Here is a 26,683-nt window from a genome sequence, read left to right as displayed (position 1 = left end):
AAATATATTTTTAATGGAAAATATATGGTAATGGGTCTCTGTGCATCAGCAAGGTGATGTACCAGGACAGAGGAGAGTCACGGAGGCTCCAGATTGACCTCCTGTTTGCTGATCAGCTTCTGTACCTGGCTGTTGATGTCATGTAATTCTTAAGAGTAGATGACTTCTGCTATTTTTAAGTATCTGATTTTAAAACAAATAGAATTTTAAGGGAGGGAGGAAGAGAAAAAGAAAATACAAGTGGACAGTCAAATGTTTCAGGTTTTGCCTAGATTTTGCAAACCCTGAACCTTCCTGTGTGAAAGCGAGTCTTCCCTCAGCCTCTGGTTGGACTCCTCCGATCCAGAACTCGCACCTTCTGCTGAAGAGCTCCTGTTGAGTTCTCCCCCTGCTGTTTTCTTTCCGCTCTGCTGGACAGCTCCTTTCAGAACTTTGCTTATGGCATTGCTTCTTTAAATAGTTCCCGTGTTTTATGCTTTGATCCTCTCTTCTTTTAAACATCGCATTCCCCACATTAACAGTGTCTTTCGGGCCCATCCCTTATATTTCTAATATACAGGTTTTGTGGTGGTGGTTTTTTGAGGAGAGATGTGAAGTTTGAGTGATATCGAGTATCTTTTATATACAGAAATATAAAATATGCAGCCCGGGACCAGTAGTGCTTCAAGTAGAAGTTAACTTGTTCTAGAACTCTGGACTCTGAATCGATAGGTCAGTTTTGTTTTTTGTTTTGTTCTTAACAGGATCTCACTAAGTTGCCAAGGCTGGCCTCAAACCTACAATCCTCCTATCTCAGCCTCCCAAGTGCTGGGATTATAGGCGTGTGCCACCGTGCCTGGTTTAATATTCTTTCATATGGAAATGTTTTAAGTTGCAGTATAAGTATTTACGCACATTTAAACTTTTCCAAAAATTTAGTGTATTTTGGCCGGGTGTGGTGGCGCACACTTGTAATCCCAGCATTGGGGAGGTGGAGACTGGAGGATCGTGGTTTGCAGACAGTCTCAGCTACTTAGCAATGCCCTTCACAGCTCAGTGAGACCCTGGCTCAGAACTGTAAAGACTTAAAAACAAATAGGGCTGGGGGTGTAGCTCAGAAGTACAATGTCCCTAGTTCCATATCCGGTACCACAAAAAAAAGTATATTTCGATGATAATATACCTGTGAAAGTCTTCCCTGCAGAATGACTCCTAAAGTATATATTTAATGGAAAAAGAATAATTTTCTTTCTAGGATGCAGTATTCCAGCCTATATTAAAATTTTATTGTTAGCCGGACATGGTGGCGCACACTTGTAATCCCTGCACTTGGGAGGCTGAGACGAGGATCGCACAGGTTCGAAGCCAGCCTCAGCTACTTAGCGAGGCTCTCAGCAACTTAGGGAGACCCTGTTTCCAAATATAAAATAGGTCTGGGAGTAGAGCCTGGAGGTAGAAAAGCCCCTGGGTTCCACCCCCAGTACCACAAAATAATTATTGTATTAAAATACCCCTAAATTTTATTCATATCACTTCTTGATAATAAAGTACAATAATTGCTAATTGTCAAGTATTTAAGTAAGGCAGTAGGGTCATTGTAACTATAAAACCTTAGCAGATAACAACTTAAAAAGATAAGATCATGGTGCATTTAATTTTCTAGTTCTCTCCAAACAGTCTTATCTTCTCGGGCATTAAAGGGAAGTGTTTATTCATAGCATTGTTACCAAAGATTGTAGGACTATTATTATTTTAAAGGGTAAACAAGTCTCTGTACCAAAACATGTATACTGAAATGTGTTTTTAAAACACCTGAAAAATTAGATCTTTTATTCATTTTACACCGAAAACAGAGACTATATACATCTTCTAATATCGGGTCAATTTTAGCACTAGCATTTTATATTTTTTTTTAATTTTGCTGCATCCAGCAAAATCTTTTTAAATAATCCTCTGGTATGAATTTCTGTATTTGTCCAGGGAGGGCATATAAGTTGTTAGTGGGAAAATGACACATGTCCATAGTTTTCCAGTGGGTCTTATTGGTATTATTCTCTTCACTTTTGTTTAGCACTTTTGAAGTCAGCCTTTCAAACGCCTACCACCAGTCCTGTATTCCTGCAGCAGGGGGTGGACTGTGTCAGGTTCTGAAATAGATGTGGCCTGGGGCAGGGTTGGGTGGAGGGCCTTTGCCTGGCGTGTAGGGGTTTGGTCCCCAGCACTGAAAATTAAATAAACAAATTCCTCCCTCAGTCAGCTAGTAAGAAAAACATCAAATTATTACACCTTAGGACAGACCTGGCTGGACCAGACCTGGGCCTGCAGTGACTGACAAACCCCAGAAGCTGAGGTGGCCGTGGATGCAGCCCTTAATCCTGCCCCTTGGGGCACTCCACTGAACCGCGTGGCGCCCACATGGATAACGTAGTAGTTTTGCCACGATTCCTAAGCTTTTAGTAATTTCTAATTAATGACTTGTATCCCATTAGAAGTGTACTTTAAGCAGAGAAAGTGTGTTATAAGCAACAGAAACATGGAGATAACCTTGCTGATGTGGTATTTAAGCACCGTATCAGGGGCTTCTTTGTGTGAAATCTCCACGCTCCTGCGGCTTACCGGCTTCAGTTAGGATGGCCAGCATCCTTTAACGTATCTCACATTGGCTTCAGAGCTCATTATTTTCATGTTTGCGCTGTGTACCGATAAGCTCCTTGGGTGCCTTGAATGCGCTCCTCTCCCCAGTCGTTTTTACTTGAACTGGTAATGGAGCTTGCGTGTTTTTAATATGTCACACTTTCCAGGACAGTGGCTATAGGAAGTTAAAAAGTAAACAGATGCCCCTCTGGACACAGATGAGCTCTCCAGGCAGAGAGGACAACACAAGCTCAGATCACCGTGCAGGCCAGGCTTGGCTCGGCGGGGCCCGGGCAAGCGCTGCTCGCTGTTTTTGTCTCTAAAGCACCACGAAAGAGAGGCCATCAGCTCGGTCACACAGTCACAAGAATGGAGGGAGATGCCAGGACAGAATGGGTGAAAGAGAAAGGGTGAATTCTTTGAGAAGTAGGATAATGGAAATGAAGAGAGGTCAGGGACCAGTTAGGAGGCAGTTGGGTGGAGTGGCTGACCAAGAAGACGTACAGTCGGGCATCTGTAAGGCACAGCCCCAACCCAGAAACCAAGGACAGTCTTCATGCCCCTGGACTCAGCTTACATAATAGCCCTCAGGACATTTCCTGACAGCCAGGGCTTCCGGTGCCGCTTCCTGGATGGGATGGGGCTCATCCATAGGTCAGGAGAGAAGCCGCAGCGTGTCCATCCAGAGGAACAGGGAGCCGCTTTGCCTCCCATCGCCGGGAACCGGCCAGCAGGAAACCAGGGCTGCACATGCATGCTCTAATTCAAAATCAGAGTACTTGGACTAGTTTCATTTTTGTTTGTTTTTAAACTCTAGTTTCTTCCGTTCTAAACTCAAAGCCATGCCCTTTCCCACAAAATACTCCTGCATCCTACAGCGCAGATCAGCCCTCTGTGAGTCCCTTCTGCAACTGAAAAGCATCTGGAGATGCTTCTGAAAAAAGGTGCACCATGCCTGGGAGTGCTAGGGAGGACTTGCCGCGAGGGGTCACCGGGATGCCCTTCAGGTCCCTGGGTAACAAGTGCACTCGCACCCAGCTGGGAGAGAGCCTGCAGTTACCCATCAGTTTCAAGTTCCCTTTTCAGTCTAAAATTTTGTGTTCATTTTGCTTTACTTTTTATCATTTGTTTTAGTGCAAAAAAAAAAAAAAGTAGCTTTTTCCTTCCACTGTCTTTGAGTAAAGCCCACAGAAGCATGCGCCAGGTACCGGGAACCTCGTAATGTGCGGTTAGGGATCCTGTTGGGGACCCCCAACAGCACAGGTAAACACTTGTAAGAAGTACTGACGTGCCAGGTATGGTGGCACACTCCTGTCATCGGAGCTACTCAGAAAAGTCACAAGTTCAAGACCAACTTGATCTTCTGTGAGATCCCGTCTTAAAATAAGCCGGTTGCTGTGCTGTGGCTCATGCCTGCGACCCCAGTACAGTACTCGTGAGGCTAAAGCAGGAGAATCAAGGGCTTGAGGCCAGAACTTGATACCTCAGTGAGAACCTGTTTCAGAATAAAAAATAAAAAGGGTTAGGGGTATAACTCAGTGATAGAGTACGCCTGCATTCAACCCCCAATACCACAATTAATGGTGCCAGGAAAGCAACTCCGTGGTAGAGCTTCCCTGGATTCAGTCCCTGCAAAACACACACACACACACACACACACACACACACACACACACACACACACACACTATGTAATGCTGTAAAGCAAGTGCTCAGGATGCATTTTAAGTAGTTTAGCATTAATATTTCAGGGAATATGCTATTTCGGAGGAATAGAATAGTATGTGATAGAATTAAGAGTTTTTTTTTTTTAAAGCACATCTCTACCCCAGTTGTCATTTTTATCAATTCTAGTTTTTATAAATAACATTTCTTAAGTCTAAAAACCTAATTGAGAAAATCACAAACAGTACTGTGGCTCTGTGACTGTGGTAATGTATGTCTGTGAACATTTCTTTTATGAAGCTGTAAAGTTCTGTTTCTTCTATAACTGTAAGGCAGGCGGCGGTGGGCTGCTGCTCCCCAAGCCACGGTCTGCGGGTCGTCGCCCATCCCTCCTGCCCCTGCAGCTGCCTTCCTTTCTCTGAAAGGCTTCTCTGAGGTCTTTATCTGGGAATTTTTTTGGTTAATGCTTAATTTAAAATGTAGACATAAACGTACATGGAAAAGATCAAACATGGACTTTCTCTGTTCTTTAGAGAAAGTAAAGAATCGTATCTGGCAAAGTCTGTTTTAAATGTGTGTGGCAGCGCACGCGATGAGCCGCTTTTCTGATCTGAGCAGCGATCGTAGTGCACGGTCAGACCGATTCTCCTGCAGCGGGTGGGAGGCCAGCAATGGAGAGCCGCTGCAGACCTCTCTCTCTTCTTTCCACGCATCCTGCAGTGTGTGGACCTGAGCTGTAACGAGCTAAGCGAAGTCACTCTACCAGAAAACCTGCCTCCCAAACTGCAAGAGCTGGACCTGACCGGAAACGCCCGCCTCGCCCTGGACCACAAGACGCTGGAGCTGCTCAAGTGAGTATCTCCGAAGGCCGTGGCCCATCGCCGTCCACCGGCAGTGGGCTTTAGAACTTTTTTTTTTTTTTTTTTTTTTTTTGATGCTGGGATTGAACCCAGGGACTTCTACCACCAGACTACACACCCCCAGCCCTGTTTTAGTTTTACTTGGAAACTAGGTCTCTTGAAGTTACTGAGAGCCTCGCTCAGTTGTCAAGGCAATTATAACGTATTAAAAACATGAAATAGAAAGTATGGCACATCTTTTGACTTGTTAACTATACCCACATACAGCAGGACACAAAAGACACAGAGATGAGCCGGGCGTGGTGACGGATGCTTGTAATCCCCGCGCCTGGGAGGCTGAGACAGGAGGATCGCGCAGGTTCAAAGCCAGCCTCAGCTATTTACTGAGGCTCTCGGCAACTTAGTGAGACCCTGTTTCCAAATAAAATATAAAATAGGTCTGGGAATATAGCCCGGAGGTAGAAAGCCTCTGGGTTCCACCCCCAGTACCAAAAAAAAAAAAAAAAAAAAAAAAAAAAGACACAGAGAGCAGTGAGCATCCGAGATGTAAGCAAATCTCAGCCATTCCTGATAGCATGGTTGTGAAGCTTGATGCAAATACTAAGAAAGGATTGTGAAAGAGAGAGTTAGACTAAAATCCAGATTATGCAAAGAAAACTGGAGATGCCTAACTGCTAAAGTTCTCTCCGTGCTTGGAAAAGAATTCATTGATACTGCTTTGTCCTTGATGTTGATACAGAATTTCTCAGATTGAAGTGTGATAATGCAGTGTTAGCAGAAAAGACGTCTATGTGAATGCTCATCACAGAATTCTAGATGTTTATTAATAGAATTAAATAAATTATGCTCCACAGTTGACTGTTCTACAGTCATTAAAATCATAAGGTTGAGCTGTATTACTAATTGAAAAGATCTCTAAAGTATAATAATAAGTAAAAAGAAAATTCACAAGATAATTTTTTTTTCCTTTGGCTGAATATTATGGATGGTCTTTATTTTCTTTAAATGTTTCTGGATTTTCAGTTTTTTGTATTGTATCTTAAATTCACAATCTATGAACATTAAACCAGCATTAGTTGCTGGGTTGTCTTGTATGGCTAGAGAGTGTTGAAATATTTATTATTTAAAGTCATCTTCCTTGCCAGGCATGGTGGCGCACGCTTGTAATCCCCACGCTTGGGAGGCAGGGACAGGAGGATCACGCAAGTTTGAAGCCAGCCGCACTGGCTTAAGAGACTCTGTTTCCAAATAAAAATATTTTTAAAAAAATAGGTCTGGGAGTGTAGCCCATAGGTAGAAGGGTTTTCAGGAACCCCAGTACCACCAAAAATAAAAATTAAAAAAAAGTCATCTTCCACTATCTCAGAAAAAAAAAATTAAAAGGAGAGTAGAGTTTTTGTGACTGATCCATTAACACTGTCCTCAGTTTAGTGCAAACCAAAACGTGAAGGGCACATAAAGTGATTCCTAGATAGAATTGGTCTAATTAATGTCTGTTTGGTGACATTTTACGTATCAGCTTGATTTTTGGCCTATTACTAAAGAGCACTGCCTACTGAACAGTGCCCTGGGACAGGCAGGCATCGGGCCCTCAGTTCTCCATTGTTTAAGGCTGTGAAGCCCAGGCCAGATTCCTCAGTCAGTCCAGCCTCCGCCACCTCATCCCCTGGCAGAGGACAAAGATAGCTTGCATAATCTCTTTTTAAGACTACTGGCACATGAATTATCAAAATGTATTTCCATCTTCTTGAGTAGTTTTTATAAATATAATATAAAATTTTGTGTTAAAATAATAGTATCAAAATTTGTTATTAAGTGAAATTTACTACCTAGAAAAGTCTTCACATCAAAATCCCAGCTGAATTAAAGAGTTAAGTCTATACGATGGAATCATTTTTAAAAGTAAACAGAAAAAAATTATGTGAATCTATTCATAAGCTAGAACAAAAACTTTAGGTCAAAAGTGAGAAGAAAGGAAATCAATATGTTGAGATATTTCTGTTATATTATTAATACACAAATTTTACACATGAAAGTTTTAGACATCTGTTCCCGAAACTACCAAGAGTAAATAAATCTAAAAGGCAGACAGTAAGCCAGGAAGAAACATTGGCCAAAAAAAAGCTTTAATATTCATAACGGAAAGTGTTCTTATACATCAGTAAGAAAACATTCAAACAGAAAAATGTAACAAGGACGTCAACATTTAACAAAAGAAGTGCAAATAATTACGTGAAAAGATGTTCAGTTTTATTAGTCTATCAGGAAAATACTAAATAAGCCAAGGTGTGTGGTGTGTGCCTCTAATCCCAGTGCGTGGGAGGCTGAGACACAGGAATTGCAGGTTCAAGAACAGCCTCGGCAACATAGCAGACTCTCAGCGACTGTCAAGACCCTCCTTCAAACAAAAGAAAATGTTTAAAGGGCCTGGGAGTATAGCTTGGAGGTAGAATGCCTCCGGGTTCAATCCCCAGTAACACACACATACACACACACACACACACACACACGACAATTAATTATTATAATACTGAAAATAATTAGCTCGTATTTAAGTCCCAGAGGGTGTAGATTCTTAATAAATGACTTGCGCTTTTAGAGGGTTGCCTCTTCGTTATGAAGGAGCAGGTGAGCGCCTCCGGAAACTCTCCCGTGAGACCGAGCTTCAGCTCCGACTCTCCTCGTCCCTTTTGAAGGTGTCCGAGAGTGGACGTACAGATTCTTCCAGACGTCCATCCTGCCGTATTTAGCCAGAGAGAGGAGGAGGAATCGCTGCTTCTCTAGAAAGGATTACTGAGTGGGGAAGGGAAATTAGGATTGTTTTTCCCTTTAGTGATCAGGAATTGAATCATTTCTTCAAAGACTGGGTGTCCTATTGGAATGGTCAGTGTCTTTAAGAATGGCCCGTGGCTTTTCCCTAGAGCTCAGGAAAGCAGCAGAGATGCAGCGAGAGGCTTGAGGACGCTCAAGAAAAACCCGTGCGTTGCTTCCCCTCCTGCTGGGTGCGAGTTGGGATCCGCCGTACAGAAAGCAAATAATGGCACGCCATCTTTTGAAAATACCTTTTTTTATTAATAGGATTGAAAACTTGAAAAGAGGGATTTAAGTTCTACTTTAAAATGAAGTATTAATTTGATTTGGGGCTTTTCTGTTGACAGAATGATTTACATGTTTTTCAGCTTTGTAGGAAAAGGGAGTAAAGGAATATTTGGTACTAAGTGACATTAGGAACTTTAACCAAATATTTTTTAAATTTTAGAGTAATTACCACCAGCTATTTCTAGAGTCAAGGTGAATACTAGTTAAATACAAATTTACATCTTAGGATTTTAACTTGTTCTTAGAAAGCATATCCACTATTTGTTAGAATTTGTAGTTCATGAGTGCCATCAGATAATTAAAATTCTTGGGGTCATAAAAAAAAAAGGATTTAGGCATTCCAGTTGTCAAGAAATGATACCTGGACTGTTTTTCTTGTTCAGATAATGTGGCAATTTACAAGTGAGCAGAATTTATCTTACCATATGTTACCCAGGCTTTCTACAGATGTCCTGCACATCTGTGTGACTTCCTGTTTGGGAGCACTGAGTACTTTCTAGTATTCTACTTGAGAGCTTACTTTTTTAGTACTTTTGTTTGGGGTCCTATTGGACCAATCTGAGAGTTGAGGTGAGATAAGAATTTAAATTCCTCAGTTTAAATACACGTAGTTAGCATGTCATTTATTAAACTACCCCTCATTTACTTTGTAATTGTACACGTGTGATTTATTTTCTGATAGTCTTTGCACAGATAGCCTATATGAGTAAGGAAATAATTGGGAAATTCAGAGTGGCAAGTTCCCAGCAGTAGTTGTTAAATACTCGAAGGGATGATGTGGGCAGGAGTTAGACTTGGAGGTGAATCTTGCAGAATTCTCTCGCATTGACTCGCCACAATATAATTTGTTCTTTTCAAGTCTGGTGCTTGAGGTGTAAGAATACACCCAAGCTAATACTTAAAGTTTCGTTTCTCATGCCAAGTCCAAGCACTACCCTTTCTGTTCCCAGGAAGGAGCAGCCAACCGCTGTGCAGAGAGTGCGGTATTTACTAGCTGTTTTACAACGTACACGAAAACTAATTTTCATACTTTGTGTATCTGCCCTTGGTTTTCATTATGATGGGTAGCTGGTTCGCGTTGCTGATGAATATTTCAGACACAGTAAACACAGTAAGCAGTGGCAGTACACAGACTAGCAGGTGTTTCTCATTTCTCAGCTCGGGGCAGCAATTTGGTTTTAACGGTTCCTTCTCCCCGTCTCTCTTGTTAGTAACATCCGTTGCTTCAAGATTGATCAGCCTTCGGCAGGCGACGCATCCGGAGCACCAGCTGTGTGGAGTCATGGTTACACTGAAGCTTCAGGGGTGAAAAATAAGTAAGTTGGATGAAGCTCTGAACAAAAACTGCCTCCTGCCTGCCTGCCTCCCTTTAATGAGGTAGAAAGAGACCCGGTGCTACAGCGCACACTTTCTCATGTAAAATTTCTTTGGGTATGTTTTCCCAAAGTGAGGCTCTCGGGTGACTTATATCTGGACACCAGGCGGAGGCCCCGCTTGCCTTCACATACTCTCCATTTGTGCGACTCGTTGCTAGGATACAGCGTAACTGACACATTATATCTGTGTGAGCCTCCAGTGTTTGGAAAAGGCCTCAGTATTGAAATGGATCCCTGCTCCTTTGAAAAGCCCCTTTATCTTTCTCTGGAGCCTGTTTACCAAGCAAAACAGGGCGGGTGTTAAGGGAGAAGTGGCTTGGATTGTCCATAGTCAAGATTGCTTGCGTCGCTGACTATGGAGCAGTGTTTACAGTCAGTCACTTTGGCAGGAGTTTGATGTCCGCCGCCTTCCGTGTCATCTGTTTGTCTCGCCACCAGGAGTGGTCATCTTAATTTCCTTTTCTCCCCTCCCCTGTTTTCACCAACCTTTCCTCTCCTAGATACAAATGTTGATTTTCCTGAGAAATATAATCACATTTCTCGGGTTGGCTTACATTGTTTGAAGAGGTGCCAGTGATCAATAAGGGATTCTGTGGGGTAGCATCATCATAATTCCATTGGCTAAGGTGTAAGAACACAACGCATTGCGAGTAGGGGGAGAACAGAAAGCGGAGGAAGCGCCAAGGACAGCCAGACCGGTACTCAGCCCAGCGCGCACATTGCAATCAGCCGGGAGGGGAACTTCAGAATAAAAAGTGTTTCCCCAGCCCAGGCCTATGGACTCAGTGTTTTTAGATCTCCCCAGGTGACTAAAGTAGGTGACTGACTAGCTGACTTCCCTTCCTGGGAAGCTTTAGAAGGTGGGGGTGTTGCTGCTTTCTGACTGCTTTTCTTTGGGACAGAAGACAGTGTCCATCCCAGTTCCGCATCTGACCACTGATCCCTCCTTTCGCAGGGTAGCTTGGCTTGCTGCTCTCTGGAGGAGAGGTGGCTCCCAACGCAGCACCTCGCTCCACCTGCCAGCACAGGTCAGCTAGCCAGAGCAGGCCGTCCCAGGTGCCCCGGCTCAAGCTGAGCTCCTGCCAGATTCTGCTCCTTTGCATTCTTAGAGCACCGCAGTAGCTTGGGGGGGGGGGTAGTATTTTTAGGGTACTCAAATTTCCTTTCTGGAGGCAATCACTTTGGGGACTAAAGGACTCTGTGTCTTACAAATGGCAGCATGCAAAGATGCTTTCTAACTCCCAAACACTGATAAGAAAACTACGATTATGTTTCAAGTGTCTCAAGTTATTAAAATGTATTATCTCATCTATATGAATTAAGCAAGTAACCAATTAGGTCTTTTTTTCTTGCATAATTTCCCCTTTCACAATTTTTAAACTTTTATTATTTGAAGTATAATATGGGCCAGAAAAGTGCATAGGTGATAAGTATGCAACTCTGAGAACTGTCCTGATGAACACACTTGCGGAGCACCACCGGGGCTGAGAAATAGAAGATGAGCACCCCCAGAAGTCCCGGCACACCCTTGGCCCTTGCTGCCTGGTTTGTTTGCATCATAGATTCAGTGATCTTTTCAATAAGGAGTTCGCTGCTTGCCACTTCAAAGGAAGCGGAGGACTGCGGCATCCCTCCCTGCCTCCCCATCTAAATAGCTGCCTGTTCTCTCTCCCTCTGTCTCCCCGGGGGCACTGTGGCCTGCCTGTCAGGTCGTTGCAGGTCCTTTGGGGAAACCCCAGCAGGGAGTTGCAGTTGGATAGCTTAGTATCTTCTTTCTGCAAACAGCACACAGGAAGCTTTACCAGAAAATAAATCCCGCGAGGGATGATACTATAGTTTTAAAAGGAAAAAAAAAAAAAAAAAGCCAGTTGTGGTGGCACACACCTGTAATCCCAGTACTTGGGAGGCGGAGACAAGAGGATCACAGATTCAAGGCCAGTCTCAGCAATTTAGTGAGGCTCTGTTTCAAAAAAAAAAAAAAAAAAAACAAAAACAGGGCTAGGAGTGTAACTCAGAGATAGACTGCCCCAGGAGTTCAGTCCCCAGTACAGGAAGAAAAAAAAAAAGACACACACACACACACACACACACACAAACATCATTTCCTTTTTTTCTTAACGTCTACTTTTGCACTACTTCATTTGAACTAGCAAGGGGAGTTTACAGAAGAATTTTAAGATGATTATAAAATTTAACTTTGCCACTAATTTTGACATAATTTGGGATGACATATATTTTCTTAATAAGTAGAAGCAAGAATTTCAAAATATTAATACAAGAGCCAGGGTGCTTGTCTTAGAAAATGGGCTCTCTGCTTCCTGGCTAGATGCCAGTGGGGTTACCCCATCTCTCTTTAGCTTGTTCCCCCTCCTGTGTGAGGGGGAATCTTCACTGGTGCGTGTGGGTTTCACATGTTAATGTGTGTGCTGCACTCAGAGCATGTGTGCCACATAGTAAACCCACTGAAAATGTTAGCTAAAGTGATCGTGGTTATTGCTTCTCTCTTAACTCCTTAAGGACAGGGATTTTTTTTTCAAGTCAGTAGATCTGGTATCTTGCCAGGGGTGGTGGTGCACGCTTGTAATCCCAGCGCTTGGGAGGCTGAGACAGGAGGATGGCACAGGTTGGAAGCCAGCCTCAGCTCCTTAGTGAGGCTCTCAGCAACTTAGAGAGACCCTGTTTCCAAATAAAATATAAAATGGGTCTGGGAGTATAGCCCGGGGGTAGAATGCCCCTGGGTTTCAGCCCTAATACCACATATGTATGTATGTATGTATGTATGTATGTATGTATAATCTAGCCATGATACATAACAGGCATTCAATCATGTTTCTTTTTCCTTTTTATTAACTTATGTACAATAAGAAGGAACAGTCTATATTCCATTGGTCTTACTGGTGAATTCTTCCAAACATTTGAGGAAGATGTAGTATCAATTTTATATAAATTCTTCCAGAAAATTCAAGAAGAAGAAATGTATGAGACCAGTCTGGGCAACTTAGTGAGAACCCTGTCTCAAAATAAAAAATAAAATGTGCTGGGGGTGGATCTTAGTAGTAGAGTAACCCTGGATTCAATGCCCAACACCACACACAGAGCCACTGGGCATGGACGTTTCTTTAGCTTTTAACTAAAAATACAATTTCTTTAACGTAGGCTTTTCTCTTTCTTCTTGAATGAACTGGTAATTTGTGTCTTTGAAGGCATTTGTCTCATTTTCAGATGAGTGGGTATGACCACGTTTCCAGCATTCATTGACTGTCCTTTCAGTCTGTAGGATCTGTTGTGATGCTCCTCCTCGCTCATGCCTGAGGTTGTTTGTTTTGCTTGGGGCTTATTAATTCGCTGGTATTCTCAAAGATCCAGTTTTCAATTTCATTGACTTTCCTCTTTCACTTTTATGTCTTCGGCTTTTCTTATTTTTATGATTTTCTTTCTTCTTGTGTTGGTTTGTTTCACTCATTTTTCTAGTTTCATGAGTTTGGCAGTGTAGGTCACGGATTTGAGGTCTTGCTAGTTTTATAATACAGACTGAAGAGCTGTGAATTCCCATCTGAGCAAGTTCTGCGGTATGATTGAGAACATACTTTGAATTAGATCTTTTAAACTTACTAAGACTTGTTTTTGAGCCAAGAATAGGATCTATTTTGGCTAAACTACATTTGGGGAAAAATAGCTGGTTTGGGGATAGGATGTCTGGTCAAGCTGGGTGATAATATTTGCTCAAGTCAAATATCTATACTGATTTTTTGTCTCATTCTGTTGATAGAAAAGCTATAATTAATACGTTTTCTATTCTAGTTGTACCAATTTTACTTCCTCTATTTAGAAGCTTTATTATTAACTGCCTAAATAATCATAATGGATGGCTTCTTGATGAGCTGACCCTTTATTATTATGAATAGTCTTTGTTTCTGTATATACTTCTTTGTTCTGAAATATACTTTGCTGATATCAATAGAGCCACTCCAGCTTTCTTTGGATTAACTTGGTATGCTGCTTTTTATCTTTTTACTTTCATTTTATTTGTCTTTGTATTTGAAGTAGATTTCTTACAGAAAGTATTTCTTTCAGTATGATTTTTCTATAAGAGGTAATGCTCCCAGGCGTGGCGGCTCACGCTTGTAATCCCCACGATTGGGAGGTGGAGACAGGAGGATCGCGCAGGTTCGAAGCCAGCCGCGCTGCCTTAAGAGACCCTGTTTCCAAATAAAAAATATAAAATAGGTCTGGGAATGTAGCCTGGAGGTAGAAGGGCTTCCAGGAACCCCAGTACCACGAAATAAAATAAAATAAAATAAAAATATAAGAGGTACTTCTTAGACCACTTATATTTAATGAAATTATTGAAATAAGTTTAAATCTATTGCTTTTTTGAGGGAATTTTACTTTATTTTCAACGTAGGTATTATCTGTTCTGTATTTACTTTTTTCTCTTTTTTCATGCATCTGAATTAGGTATTTTTATGGCTTCAGTTTGTCTTTTTTATTATTCGTGTGTGTGGGGGGGATTTGTGCAGGGTTTGTGGTATCATCTTTAACTCACTAAGAGTTTATCTTCAGATAATAATCCTACCCCTTCACACACGAAGCCCCTTAGTAATATGTACTTCTGCTTTCCTCGTCCCTACGCGGTTGTTCTTGTTTTACTTCTGCATCTGTTATAAACTGCAGAGCACTGAGCTGGTGTTTCTACCTCAGTGTGTTACTGCAACCTCCCCAGCACGGACGCTCTGAGGCAGGCCAGGCCTGCTCTGGGCACGGTGGGCGGCCCAGCAGCAGCCCTGCCGCTGCCCTCCTCCCGCATCGTGGCAATAAAAATGTCTCCCCCTATTGGTCACTTACGGTGCACTTCATTCTTTTGTAGATCCGTATTTCCATCTGGTATCCTTTCCTCCTGCCTCACGAGTGTCCTTTTACATTTCTTATAACGCCAGCCTTCAGGTGGTAAATTATTAGTGCATCTGAAAATGCTTGTATTTCACTTTAACATTTCAAAGCTATTTTTGCTGGTTTAGAAAGCTAGCCCCTCTTGTAGATTTTTTTAATCGGTACATTAAAGCTGTGGCTCCGGTCTTCTGGGTTTCTGAGAGAATCAGCCATCATTCGTGGCCAAGTGCCCCACCCCGCCCTTGCTGGCGCCTTTGCTCCTCGTCTTATCACCTTGACTTTGACCTGCCATCGTTATTTTGTGTCTCTCTTGCTGGCAGTTGGCTGAGCTTCTTTATCTGTAGGTTATGGTTTTCATCAACTTTGAAATACAGACATAAATTCTTCTTTTTTCTGCTTCTCTCTCCTCTTTTCAGGACTCCAGTTCCCTGCGCATTAGGTTGCCTGGCATCATCCCAGCGCTCACTAATGTCCCGCCCACCCTTCTCTTTTTTCTGTTCAATTTGGATAGTTTCTGGGACACAGATTTCTTGGGAACAGCTTGAGTGGGGGGCTCTGACTTCCTGTGCACTCACCCACTCGAGCAGCTCTCCTACCCCAGTGCTTTCTGCCTAGGAGCTCTACCCACGTTCTCCTGTCCTCAGCACAGGGTGGCCAGAGGCCCCTCCTGGTCCTTTCTCCTGTTCCCTCTTCCTGGTCCCTCTTCTTGGTCCCTCCTCCTGATCCTTCCTTCTGGTCCCTCTTCTTGGTCCCTCCTCTTGGTCCCTTCTTTTGGTCCTTCCTCCTGGTCCTTTCTCCTGGTCCCTCTTCCTGGTCCCTCCTCTTGGTCCTTCCTCCTGGTCCCTCCTCCTGGGTCCCACCTCCTGGTCCCTCCTCTTGGTCCCTCCTCCTGGTCCCTCCCCCTGGGTCCCTCCTCCTGGTCCCTCCTCTTGGTGCTGTAGCTTAGGATTTTTCCTAGCAGTGAGCAGGCACACTCCATCCAGTGTCTGAATGCTCTTGTTTCCTTTCTCTCCCACCCACTTCAAAAGTCGTTTAAGTTTTACATATATCTTGAATAGTCCCAGGCGTATTTCCTATTTTCCCCCAGCATTTCAGTTGTCGCTGTATTCTGGCCAGAAGCAGTCCCCCATAGCTGTTCACTGGGTGAGCGTGGTGGGTCCGCACGCAGCCTTGGGTCACTTCTCACGCCTCTCACCACCCCTCTTCACTGCCAGGGAGAGTGAGATTACAGGAGAAGGGCGGAGGAGCGTGTCAAGTGTGTGATGATCCCTCTCCTCTAGATATAGAAATGGCTTGATACCAACTAGCTGGGGTCCGTGCACATTCCTGATCTGTCTGGAGTCATGAAGAAACAGCAGACTGGAACAGGAGAGTCTGAAACTAAAAAGGTTGAGCGTGGAGGGGATGAGCCGCCCCGCTCAGCGGGCTCTTGCTTTGCAGGTTGTGTGTCGCGGCGCTGTCCGTGAATAACTTCTGTGACAACCGAGAGGCCCTGTACGGTGTGTTTGACGGAGACCGCAACGTGGAGGTGCCCTACCTTCTCCAGTGCACCATGAGTGACATTTTGGCTGAAGAGCTGCAGAAAACAAAGAATGAAGAAGAATACATGGTCAATACGTTCATCGTTATGCAAAGGTAAAACACACAGCCCCTGCTGTGTGTATTTTCTTGCTCTTTGAGCAGTTGTCCTTAGATTAGAAAAGGAGGTGCCCATCGATCTCGGGCACCGTTCTGGACTGTGGGTGCTCAAGACACGTCAGGCAACTTGGTGTTGCCCCAGTGAATGTTGGGGGTGGATGGACTGTGCTCAGGCTGGAGACGCGCCATGTTCAGGCAGCTTTGTAGGAAGCTGACTGTGACTGTGATGGGACTTGAGTTTGTCAGAGCTGGACCTCACAGCTGTATTGATTCCAGACTTTGACTGTTCACAGCTCCCACCCTTTCCCGGATCAGCTGAGCTCCACAGGCACTTCCGACCTTGTGCTTCTCTTTGAAATGAGCCTTTTTGGGCCCAGTTTGTTGGCCTTGATTGAAAACCGTCTTGGTTTAAGAGAGTGGAAACCTTTGTGGAGTCGAGGTGGTCAGATTAGGGCCCGAGTGGAAACACCCTTTGCATTGTTTTCCTGTTCACCTTGTAAGATGGCGTTGCCCGCAGAGTCCTGGGCCACTGCCCGGCACCTCACCTGCAGCGGAGCGTCAGGGCGCTGCAGACGGGTAGGCTGTTGCTCAGTGTCTCAGGACTCATTGTTATAACGACTCCTGCATTTAAAGAACTGCTCAATTCGTCAGCTGAAGGGCTTTGTTGGTTATAAAGGAATTGCCTGCCTATGCACACCGTGCCATCAACCCTTGCTTGTGAGCTGATGAGTGCCCAGTGCTCCAGAGGCCGGGGCAGTGTGATGACCATCTCGCTCTCTGTATTTCTCCCCCTGGATAATGTGCCAGGGACGTGGCTTTGAAACCAGGGTAGACCGTGTCTGCTGTGGAGTGCCGCCAGCGACCTTCAGAGTTGTGCCTGGCGCGTGCCTCCTCTTGCAGGGCCCCGTGCAGGGGCTGCCAGGCTCGTCTCTATGTGTCAGGTCCCCAGTTCAGCATGTAACAGCTAATGCTTAGCAAACCCGTACGTGTAGTCATTGCTCTAAATATGTACAGGTCACAAACTCTTCCCCGTGAGTAGGCGTTATTAGTATTCTTATTTCACTAGTAGAGACTGGGGAACAGAGGTGAAGCCAAGGGCCCTCAGTGGTGAGAGGTGGTACAGCCTGGATTTCAGACCATTTTCCAACTCCCAGGCGCAGCAACTTCTTTGTTTTCACCACCTTGTCCGGGGTGAGGGGAGGAAGCAAATACATATCACATGCACAGACACCTGGACACACACACACACACACACACACACACACACACACACCCTCTCAGCTCCCGAGCCTGAGGTCTCCCACCGACTCTCAGGCTCTGAATAAGAATTAAGAACTGAGAACCCCAAACTCAGGTTACTAGCTCTACTTTTCACAGTAGCATTGCTTTGGAAGAGCCTTAAAGGAAATCCTACTGTGGATGTCTGAAAAATAGAATATATATATATATATATAATTTTTTTTTTGTAGTACTGGGGATGGAACCCAGGGGCATTCTACCTCCAAGCTCTACCCCCGATCCTATTTTTCAGTCTTTATATTTTTTGAAACAGCATCTCACTGAGTTGTGAAGAGCCTGGCTAAAGAGCTGAGGCTGTCCACCAACCACGATCCTCTGGTCTCCGCCTCCTGAATGCTGGGATTACAAGCATGTGCCACCACGCCTGGCCTAGAATTTTTTTCTTACTTTTTTTTATTGGCACATTATAGTCAAACATCTTAATGGGGCACAAGATGGTGGAGGCATATATGCACACATCACCCAATTAGCCCTTACCCGGTTCTTTAGAGACCCAAATCAGAGGCCCATCTCCAGGTCTTATGAGCCTCTTGCATCCCTTCCTGTAACCCGGTGCTGTGCGAGCCCTCCAGCCCTAGCAGAGCTGCGTTCTTTGTGCCTGATCTAGAGCACAGTGTAGGCAGCCCTGGTGCTGCGGCTGCAGCTATCGCTTAACGCAGATGCTAACCAGAGCCGACGGCCCCCGTGGGTCTGCCCTGGTGAGCAGGGCGGGCTGTTTTCTTAACCGTACTGTTCCCACGCCGTGTGAGACAGCAGGAGCCGGGGCAGACCACTGAGTTCTTTGCTCCTTTCGATGGTCAGAATTTGCAGGTGCTTCCTGTATTCAATAAGCCTGTGGATTAATAGTCGTGATTAAAAGAATAAATGATAAGTACTCGGTGTTTGATTACTAAAAAGGTTCTTTTTGTGCATTTTCTAGAATAGATAGATCTGGTCCAGAGAGCGTTGGCTGAATAGAGCAAGAACAGGAGCAGTCCCATACTCCAGGCCCATTCCAGCAAGCATCATTGAGAAGGGAGAGGGCGGTCAGGATATTCTGCAGGCATCTGAGTCGGCGTGCACTCATACCTGCTCTAAGGGGCCCCTTCAGTTTTCCTCCCCGGGAACAGGGAGGAAGTGATCGTGTTCTGCTGTCTTTGGAGTGTGCTGCTAGGCCAGTGTCCTTGACATAGGGTTGGCAGGCTGCACACAGCAGGCCGAGGACTCCTTCATTCCAAACAGCTCCAATGGCGTTTAATGGAAAAGTGACACTGTCCCCCCATTGTGAGCAGACGCCTCTCAGTGTGGGCGTGTGATGGCAGATTCCAGGGTCTCTTCTCCTCAGAGCTGAGTCTTGTGTGCTTTGGCGAATGAGACTGAGGCACACCCCAGATTCCATCTCCCTCCTGACCTGTTGCTGGTGCAGCTCTCCTGTTGCATTAACAAAACAGAGGCTGGCTGGGCATGATGGTGCACACCTGTAATCTCAGTACTTGGGAAGTCGAGACAGGAGGATTGTAGGTTCGAGGACAGCCTCAGCACCTTGGAAAGGCTCTCAGTAATCTAGCGAGACCCTGTTTCCAAATAAAAAAATAAAACAGGGCTGGGAGTGTAGCTTGGAGGCTGAATGCGTCTGGGTTCAATCTCCAGTACCAAAAGAAGAAAAGCAAAGAAAAAAAAAAGATGCATGATGGGTTGAGTTTTCACTTCCTGTCTTTGAATTCCAGGAAACTTGGAACTGCCGGACAGAAACTTGGAGGCGCTGCCGTTCTTTGTCATATCAGGCATGACCCTGTGGATCCGGGAGGATCCTTCACCTTGACCTCTGCTAATGTGGGCAAGTGCCAGACCGTCCTCTGCCGAAATGGGAAGCCACTGCTGCTGTCCAGATCCTACGTCATGAGCTGCCAGGAAGAGCTGAAGAGGATTAAGCAGCACAAGGCCATCGTCACTGAGGTAAGGCAGGGCAGGGCACTGAGGGGCGTTAGCATTAAAGGACACTTCAAAGTTGGATTAAATTTAGAATTCCCAGCCAGGCGTGGTGGCGCACGCTCATAATCCCAGCATTCGGGAGGCTGAGACAAGAGGATTGCGGTTTGCGGCCAGCCTCAGCTACTTACTGAGGCCCTCTGCAACTCAGTGAGACCCTTTTTCAAAATAAAGAATTAAAAAAAAATAGGGCAATGGGTGTAGCTCGGAGGTAGAGTTCCTATGGGTTCCATCCCAGTACTGAAGAAAAAAAGAAAAGGAGAATTCCCAATCCACAGCGTCTCAAGGTTCATTCCTCATTTGGTGTGTGTAGAGATTGTAACATAGAATAAACACGCACCGATTGCCAGGTTCTGACGAGAAGTCTAACGGGTGGACAGGACAGCAAGGGTGGTTCTTGTAAATCCACACTCTCTGGACGGCTTGCATCACTGGAGCCCAGGGAGTTGAAGTGCTTGAGGCCCCTTTTCCTCATTTTACTTCTAAGCATGGCACCTGCTTGGGGGGGGGGGGGGTCAGGCATGTGAGGACTTGGAGACAGCACTCAGGAGCAAGCAGGCATTTGCAAAGCCCAAGCGAGGCAGGCGGAGGGGGAGGGAGAAGATGTTCCCTGGAAGAGACGCTTGTTCGTCCTAGACACACACGAGCGTTGCCTGTGCCATCACGGAGCCCTCTCCAGAAAAAGGTGTTAAAACTAGTTGCATGAGGAGGCAGGTGATGGTGCTGAGAACCTCAAACCCTAAAGACAAAGAACTGCGCACGTGCGTAGGGTCAAACACATGTTAAGGGCCTTTGTGGCCAAATGGCCCGGCACTGTGGCTGCTGACTTAAATGGCCTGAGCCTGGCTGAGCTACCTCAGGAGACGCCTTCCCCAGTCACCAGCCATAAGCCAAGTTCAAGGAACCGTGGGGATGGGCTCACTGCTGTAGCGTCTGCCCCTGCAAGCAGCGCTCTCAGCCAGTAGCCCCCCAAGTCTTCCTGCTGACTGCTGGCAGCTCTGTGCCCTCTCCAGGCCTTCACACCCGCAGCCCAGGTACTAGTCCTGAGGACCGCAGGGTTGCACGCCCTGCCCCATGTGCTCCCCGGGACCAGCTCACCCCACGGGCTCCCCCTGCGTTGGGAGGAGCTCACACGCGTGGCAAGCTTCAGTGTGAGCAGAGACACGTGCTGAGGAGACGAGCAGGCCACCACCATTGTGAACAGGCCGGGCAGTGGACACTGAGAGGCCTTCCTTTGCCCCTTCTGCCCCTCTGCTGCCCAGGCCTGCACACTGAGCACTTCCTGAGGCCGCAGCTGTGCTTCCTGGGCCTCTCCACGCTCCCGGGCCCACGGGTGCCGCGCTCACTTGGAAACCCTCTCGTTGCAGGACGGCAAGGTGAACGGCGTGACCGAGTCCACGCGCATCCTGGGCTACACCTTCCTCCACCCCAGCGTGGTGCCTCGGCCGCACGTGCAGTCCGTGGTCCTAACCCCGCAGGATGAGTTCTTCATCCTGGGCAGCAAGGGGCTGTGGGACAGCCTGTCCATCGAGGAGGCCGTGGAGGCCGTGCGCCATGTGCCTGATGCCCTGGCCGCTGCCAAGAAGCTGTGCACCCTGGCGCAGAGCTACGGCTGCCACCAGAGCGTCAGCGCCGTGGTTGTGCAGCTGAGCGTCACCGAGGACAGCTTCTGCTGCTGCGAGCTCGGCGCCGGCGGCAGCGTGCCGCCCCCCAGCCCCGGCATCTTCCCGCCCTCCGTCAACATGGTGATCAAGGACCGGCCTTCCGACGGGCTGGGCGTGCCGTCCTCCAGCAGCGGCATGGCGTCCGAGATCAGCAGCGAGCTGTCCACCTCGGAGATGAGCAGCGAGGTGGGCTCCACGGCCTCGGACGAGCCCCCGCCTGGAGCAGTGCACGAGAGCGGCCCCGCCTGCCCCAGCGAGCAGCGCTGCATGCTCCACCCGGCCTGCCTGTCCAGCTCCTTCCAGCGCCAGCTGTCCAGTGCCACCTTCTCCAGCGCCTTCTCCGACAACGGCCTGGACAGCGATGACGAGGAGCCCATTGAGGGTGTCTTCAGCAATGGCAGCCGGGTGGAGGTGGAGGTGGACATCCACTGCACACGGGCTAAGGACAAGCAGCCGCCACCGCAGGTGCCGCCCGAGCCCAGCGACGAGGGCATCGTCATCAGCGCCAATGAGGACGAGCCAGGCCTGCCCAGGAGGGTCGACCTCTCAGCCCTGGGGACCATCGGGCGCCGCAGGGCCAATGGCTCCGTGGCGCCCCAGGAAAAGAGCCACAACGCGATCGAGGTGGCCACGGACGCCCCGCTCCGCAAGCCCGGGGGCTATTTTGCGGCCCCAGCTCAGCCGGATCCTGATGATCAGCTCATCATCCCCCCAGAGCTGGAAGAAGAGGTCAAAGAGATCATGAAGCATCACCAGGAGCAGCCGCCGCAGCCCCAGCCGCCCCCACCACAGCGGCAGTTTCAGATGGACCAGCTGCCGGACTACTACGATACACCGCTATGACCCGATCTGATAGCGCTTAAAAATAAACTAACCGAGAAAGACAGTCGCAAGAGTCTCCCGGGCTCACATTAAACCAGGGGTTTTACTCCGCCTCCTCCTCCCCGGCTCGGTCCCCACCCGTCTCTGCAGCTAATCTGTAGATTCTTCTCTTTCTGTCGGTTATTTTTTAATAATCCCTTTTCTTCTAGTGATGCTTTACCGATATGATTTAAATTTGGTAACTTCTTCCCCTAACAGATGTGTAAAGACAAAGAGAAAAAAGGTTTAATATATTACAGAGAAACAGTTAATGATAATGTGATGTTTTTTAAAAATGGCTTTCTGTTGTTTTGTGTGTTTGGAAGGCAGGGCAGTTGCCGTTGCTAAATGATTTAATAATATTGTAATTCTGTATTTCTTTGGGGGAAAGGCTCTTTTTTGTCTTGAAAATGATAGACATTTGTAGAATACGGAGACTAACTCCTAGGAGTTGCTTCACCCTGTCAGGTGACATAAGTCACTGGGATTCACTAATTTTCTCTGAGAGAACAGTTGATTGAGAAATTTCTATTGTAAATAGCTCAGTGTTATATAGTGATGCTTAAAATGTTTTGTAGTCTTGGCGTAAGGACACAGCCTAATTAACTGACCCCCCACGAGCCTTCCCCACCCAGTCCCCAACCTCCCCCATCTCCTAAGGCTGCTCAGCCTGGGCTGAGGCCCGGCCTCCCTCCTTCCTCCCGGCCTCCTTCCTCCCCCAGCCTCCCTCCTCCCCTGGCCTCCTTCCTCCCCCGGCCTCCCTCCTCCCCCAGCCTCCCTCCTGCCCTGTCCTCCTTCCTCCCCCGGCCTCCCTCCTCCCCGGCCTCCTTCCTCCTCCCCGGCCCAGCCTCCTGACTTTGGCAGACACTTTGTAATTGTGCTCCTTACCTGCCACAGTCAGCATGACTGCAGAGCATCCCCTTCGACCATTTACATACTCAGAGTTATATTAAGCAGAATGCACAAATGGACATGTCATAATTTTTGTTATAATAAATATGAAATTTATAAGTACCAGACCTATCTGCTTTTGTCTCAGCAGCCAGCTGTGTCTTGGATGATCACACTGGCTCGGGGTTGGAGCAGGTGGGTGGGATGTTGGGTCTTGCTGATACAAATCCCTTTTTTTTTTTTTTCCTAGTACTGGGGATGGAACTCAGGGGCATTCTATGTCCGAGCTACACACCCAGCCCTATTTTTTTTTAATTCATTATTTTTAAAACAGTCTCAGCCAGGCACAATAGCACACGCTTGTAATCCTAGTGTTTGGGAGGCTGAGACAGGAGGATCGCTCAGGTTCGAAGCCAGCCTCAGCTACTAAGTAAGGCTCTCAGCAACTTAGTGAGACCCTGTTTCCAAATAAAGTATAAAATAGGTCTGGGAGTGTAGCCCAGAGGTAAAAAGCCCCTGGGTTCCACCCCCAGTACCACCAAAAAATAAAAAATAAAAATAAAACAGTGTCTCACTGAGTTGCAAAGGGCCTCACTACATACCTGAGGCTGTCCATGAACTGGGATCCTCCAGTCTCCGCCTCCTAAATGCTGGGATTACAAGTGTGCACGACCACGCCCAGTTTTTTTTTTTTTTCTCTCTCTCTTCTGAGACCAGCTCTTGCAAAGCTGCACAGGCTGGCCTTGAACTCATGATAATCATGCCTCAACCTCCCTGAGTGGCCAGGATTCTAGGCGCATAACAGGAGCAGGCCTGGACCCACAGAGTGGCGTTCTTCCACTGCTCCTCACTTCCGGAGGGGCCGGAACCTGCCGAGTGTGGTCCCTCCAGCCAACACGTACCTCCGGATTCCATAATGGGTCCCGCAGCCGCTACAGTGCCCAGGGCAGCCGCCAGGACCAGCGAGGGCCAGGTGGAGGCTTCTCTCACACCCTAACTTCTGTGGCTGATGGGGGAAAGCACAGCAGGCCGGGGTTGGTCCAGACGTCAGGGTCCTCCATCCCTGACGTCTCTAAGCCACGCTGCGCCTGGAACACACGTAAGGTCCCATGGAGGTAAAGGGTAACACTTCCTGCGAGGGCGCGAAGATGAGAGAGCTCTGCTGAGCACGCGGGAGGCCAGAGATGGAGCCTGGGTCTCCCTGCTCGATTATTTTTCGAGACAGTTCTTTGGATTCTATTGACCAAGAGAGCATCTAATAGTATATAGAGAGTTGCTTATAAAACTTTTTGGTTTTGGTACCGGGTACTAAACCCGGGGGGATTCTACCTCTGCGCTAGTGCTCAGCCCTATTTTATTTGTTTATTTGGAAACAGGGTCTGAATTGCTGAGGGCCATGCTAGACTGCTGAGACTGACCTCAAACCTGCAATCCTCCTGCCTCAGCCTCCCACGTTTTGGAATCACAAGCGTGTGATTCCTCCCCATGCTGACTGAAGTGGGTTTTGAGTATTAAGGTGCTCAGCACCTGACGGTCTCTGAAGCCATGGGACCTGTGGGCATTGGGTTTCCCTGTGTGTTCCGAGCTTCCTGCAGTGAAATTCAGACACCTGCAAAAGAGGTTCCGGAAGGGAGGAGGAGGACGGAGTTACAATGAAAAACCCGAGAGGATCCTGGATGCTGGTTGGTCTTGGGTCAGCCGCGTTCTGCCATGTGTGTTTCCTTGGGCTTCCTGCCCTTGGCCACCGTTCTTGGAAGACTGGCAGGGGCTCCAGGGGGGCTGTCTAGGCCCAAAGACCCTGCCTTTCCAGGTTCCTCCCGATTGCTTTGTCACCGCGCCACCTGCTGGCGTGTTTGGGAGCTCGGGTGCATAGGCCCCCGAGATGAAAAGATATTTCCATTGAGCATATGTTGGCTGGCCAAAGAAGGAGAGACTTTGGGTGGAAACTGGCTTGATTATTCCTCCTTTGCTCTCTCACAAGAAATAAATTTTATGTTTCTTAACTGTTTTCCTAGACACATCATGGGAAATAAACCAGACCACTCCTAAATGTTTAAGAGAAGTCACAGCGAGGCCTGTTGTCTGCGCCCCTGCGGCGGCTTCTGCTTTGTCGGGTGTCCGGTGTCGCTGAAGACAAGTGACTCCCGTGATCGGGCACCGTGTCCCGTGGGAAATCAACGTGCGGAAACACCCAGAGGTGTAACAGGGATCATAATAAGTCTGTCTCCAGCACGCGTCCAACTTCACGTTCCCCATTCTCCATCTCCCCCGTCGTTAATAAAGAGAAGCAAAACAAATGCACGTTTGCGATGTGCTTTGGACTTTGGGGGATAATGTCTAATAAGATCAGTGCTCACTCTGTCTCGTGGAAAGAAAAATGATAATTCCCCTTCAATTAAGGTGACTCCCATGTGACACTCATGGAAGGGGCTTTTGAATTCACACCTGACACACATCAGAAAGCAGAATGTCTCGAAGCGTGGACGCTGCGGTGTCTGCCCCCCCCCCCCCGGCCCCCACACAATCGCATTCAGAAGTATATTCGGAGTAATTCATAAACCATAAAGCTTTATTTAAGTGAAAATATTGCTGTTGTTATAAACAAGAAACGGAGAGGTCAGAAAACAATTGAGACACAGCGTAAGCACCTTTTTAAAATGGGAAGCCTCCCCCCAATGAAAACGGCTCGTGGAGGAAAGGTACGGCGCTGGTAAAGCCGACTTTCCCCATTTCTTGCCGTTTACTGAATTTCCATTTTTCTTGGTTTATCTCCTGTCTTGTGCAGATGCATCTAGGCCAAGTTTGTGTTCATTATGTCACTGATCTATCACGAGCTGATTCTTAATACTGTGTACTTAGAGGATGGTTCTAAAATATTTTTTTCACCGGGCTTGGTGGCACACGCTTGTAATCCCGGCATTTGGGAGGCTGAGACCAGAGGATCACAGTTCACAGACAGCCTCAGCTACTTAGTGAGGCCCTTTGCAACTCAGTGAGACCCTGTTTCAAAATAAAGAATAAAAAAGACGGCAGGAGGTATAGCTCAGAGGTAGAATGTCCCTGGGTTCCATCCCCCAACCCACAAAAATAAATATTTTTTCTAATCTCCATCCCACCCAGTACCAAAATTAGAACAAAGTTTAGATTTAGTGGGGCAAACCTGTTGCCCTGATCTGCAAGGAGAAGTGGGAATTGCACAGAAGCCAGCGATGCGCTGAGCTAGTGGTGGGAAGCGGGAGCCTCACCAGCCACCCTGCCGGCTGCGTTCCCTGTGGGGACTCCTCCAACAGTGCTCAGGGAACAGCCGTGCTGGGCTCCGGGTCACCAGCCTGGGGGCTGCGACGCCTGGCTTGGGGATGAGGGTGGCTGCACTGACCTCCAGGCGTCTCCAGGCTCTGAGCCAGCGTGAAGAAGGATTGAAGGCCCACACCAATGTCGGAATCTGAAGGAGTACTGCGAGGGCGGGCACAGGCAGGCGGTCCCCGAGGTGGCCAGCCGAGGCCTGGGCTGTGTGGCGGAGTACAGCCCCGCCGTCCCCTGCCCTGACTTGAGGAGCCCAAGAGCAATGCGTTTAATTAGACCTTGCTTTATTTCATTCTAAACCAGAACACGATGCTCTGCTCTGTTTAAAGGCAGAAACTCCAGAAGACTCGGAGGACTGTCTCCTATCTGCCTGTGGCTGCAATTACTCTTGTCTTTTCTCCCATGTTCTAGGAACATGGACGTGATGCTGGCTTCAGCCGAGACCCCTTGCATCTTGTTTCCCCATGAACTTGTGCTTTCTCCTGCTGACTGCTCCCCCCATGGACAGGAAGTCACACTGCATTGAAGCGGTTTTCTCAGATGTTACACCCCTGAC

General features: G+C 47.2%; 1 protein-coding gene across 1 annotated transcript in view; it reads left to right on the top strand.

Annotated features, from left to right (window-relative positions):
* PHLPP1 (PH domain and leucine rich repeat protein phosphatase 1) overlaps positions 1-21,915 on the top strand; it is a gene marked incomplete at both ends in the record, with an annotated part of 185,278 nt that extends 163,363 nt beyond the window's left edge. The window contains 5 exons of the mRNA XM_080714393.1: positions 4,999-5,129; positions 9,449-9,553; positions 15,944-16,138; positions 19,147-19,375; positions 20,776-21,915. Of these exons, the coding sequence (XP_080570519.1) occupies positions 4,999-5,129; positions 9,449-9,553; positions 15,944-16,138; positions 19,147-19,375; positions 20,776-21,915 (1,800 nt within the window). The remainder of the gene's footprint in view (positions 1-4,998; positions 5,130-9,448; positions 9,554-15,943; positions 16,139-19,146; positions 19,376-20,775) is intronic.
* Positions 21,916-26,683: the final 4,768 nt, after the last annotated feature.

Source organism: Muscardinus avellanarius, assembly GCF_963383645.1.
Source record: "Muscardinus avellanarius genome assembly, chromosome: 17".
NCBI classification, from domain to species: domain Eukaryota; kingdom Metazoa; phylum Chordata; class Mammalia; order Rodentia; family Gliridae; genus Muscardinus; species Muscardinus avellanarius.
The sequence above is the reverse complement of the archived record's forward strand: the minus strand, read 5'-3'. Positions and strand labels throughout refer to the sequence as shown.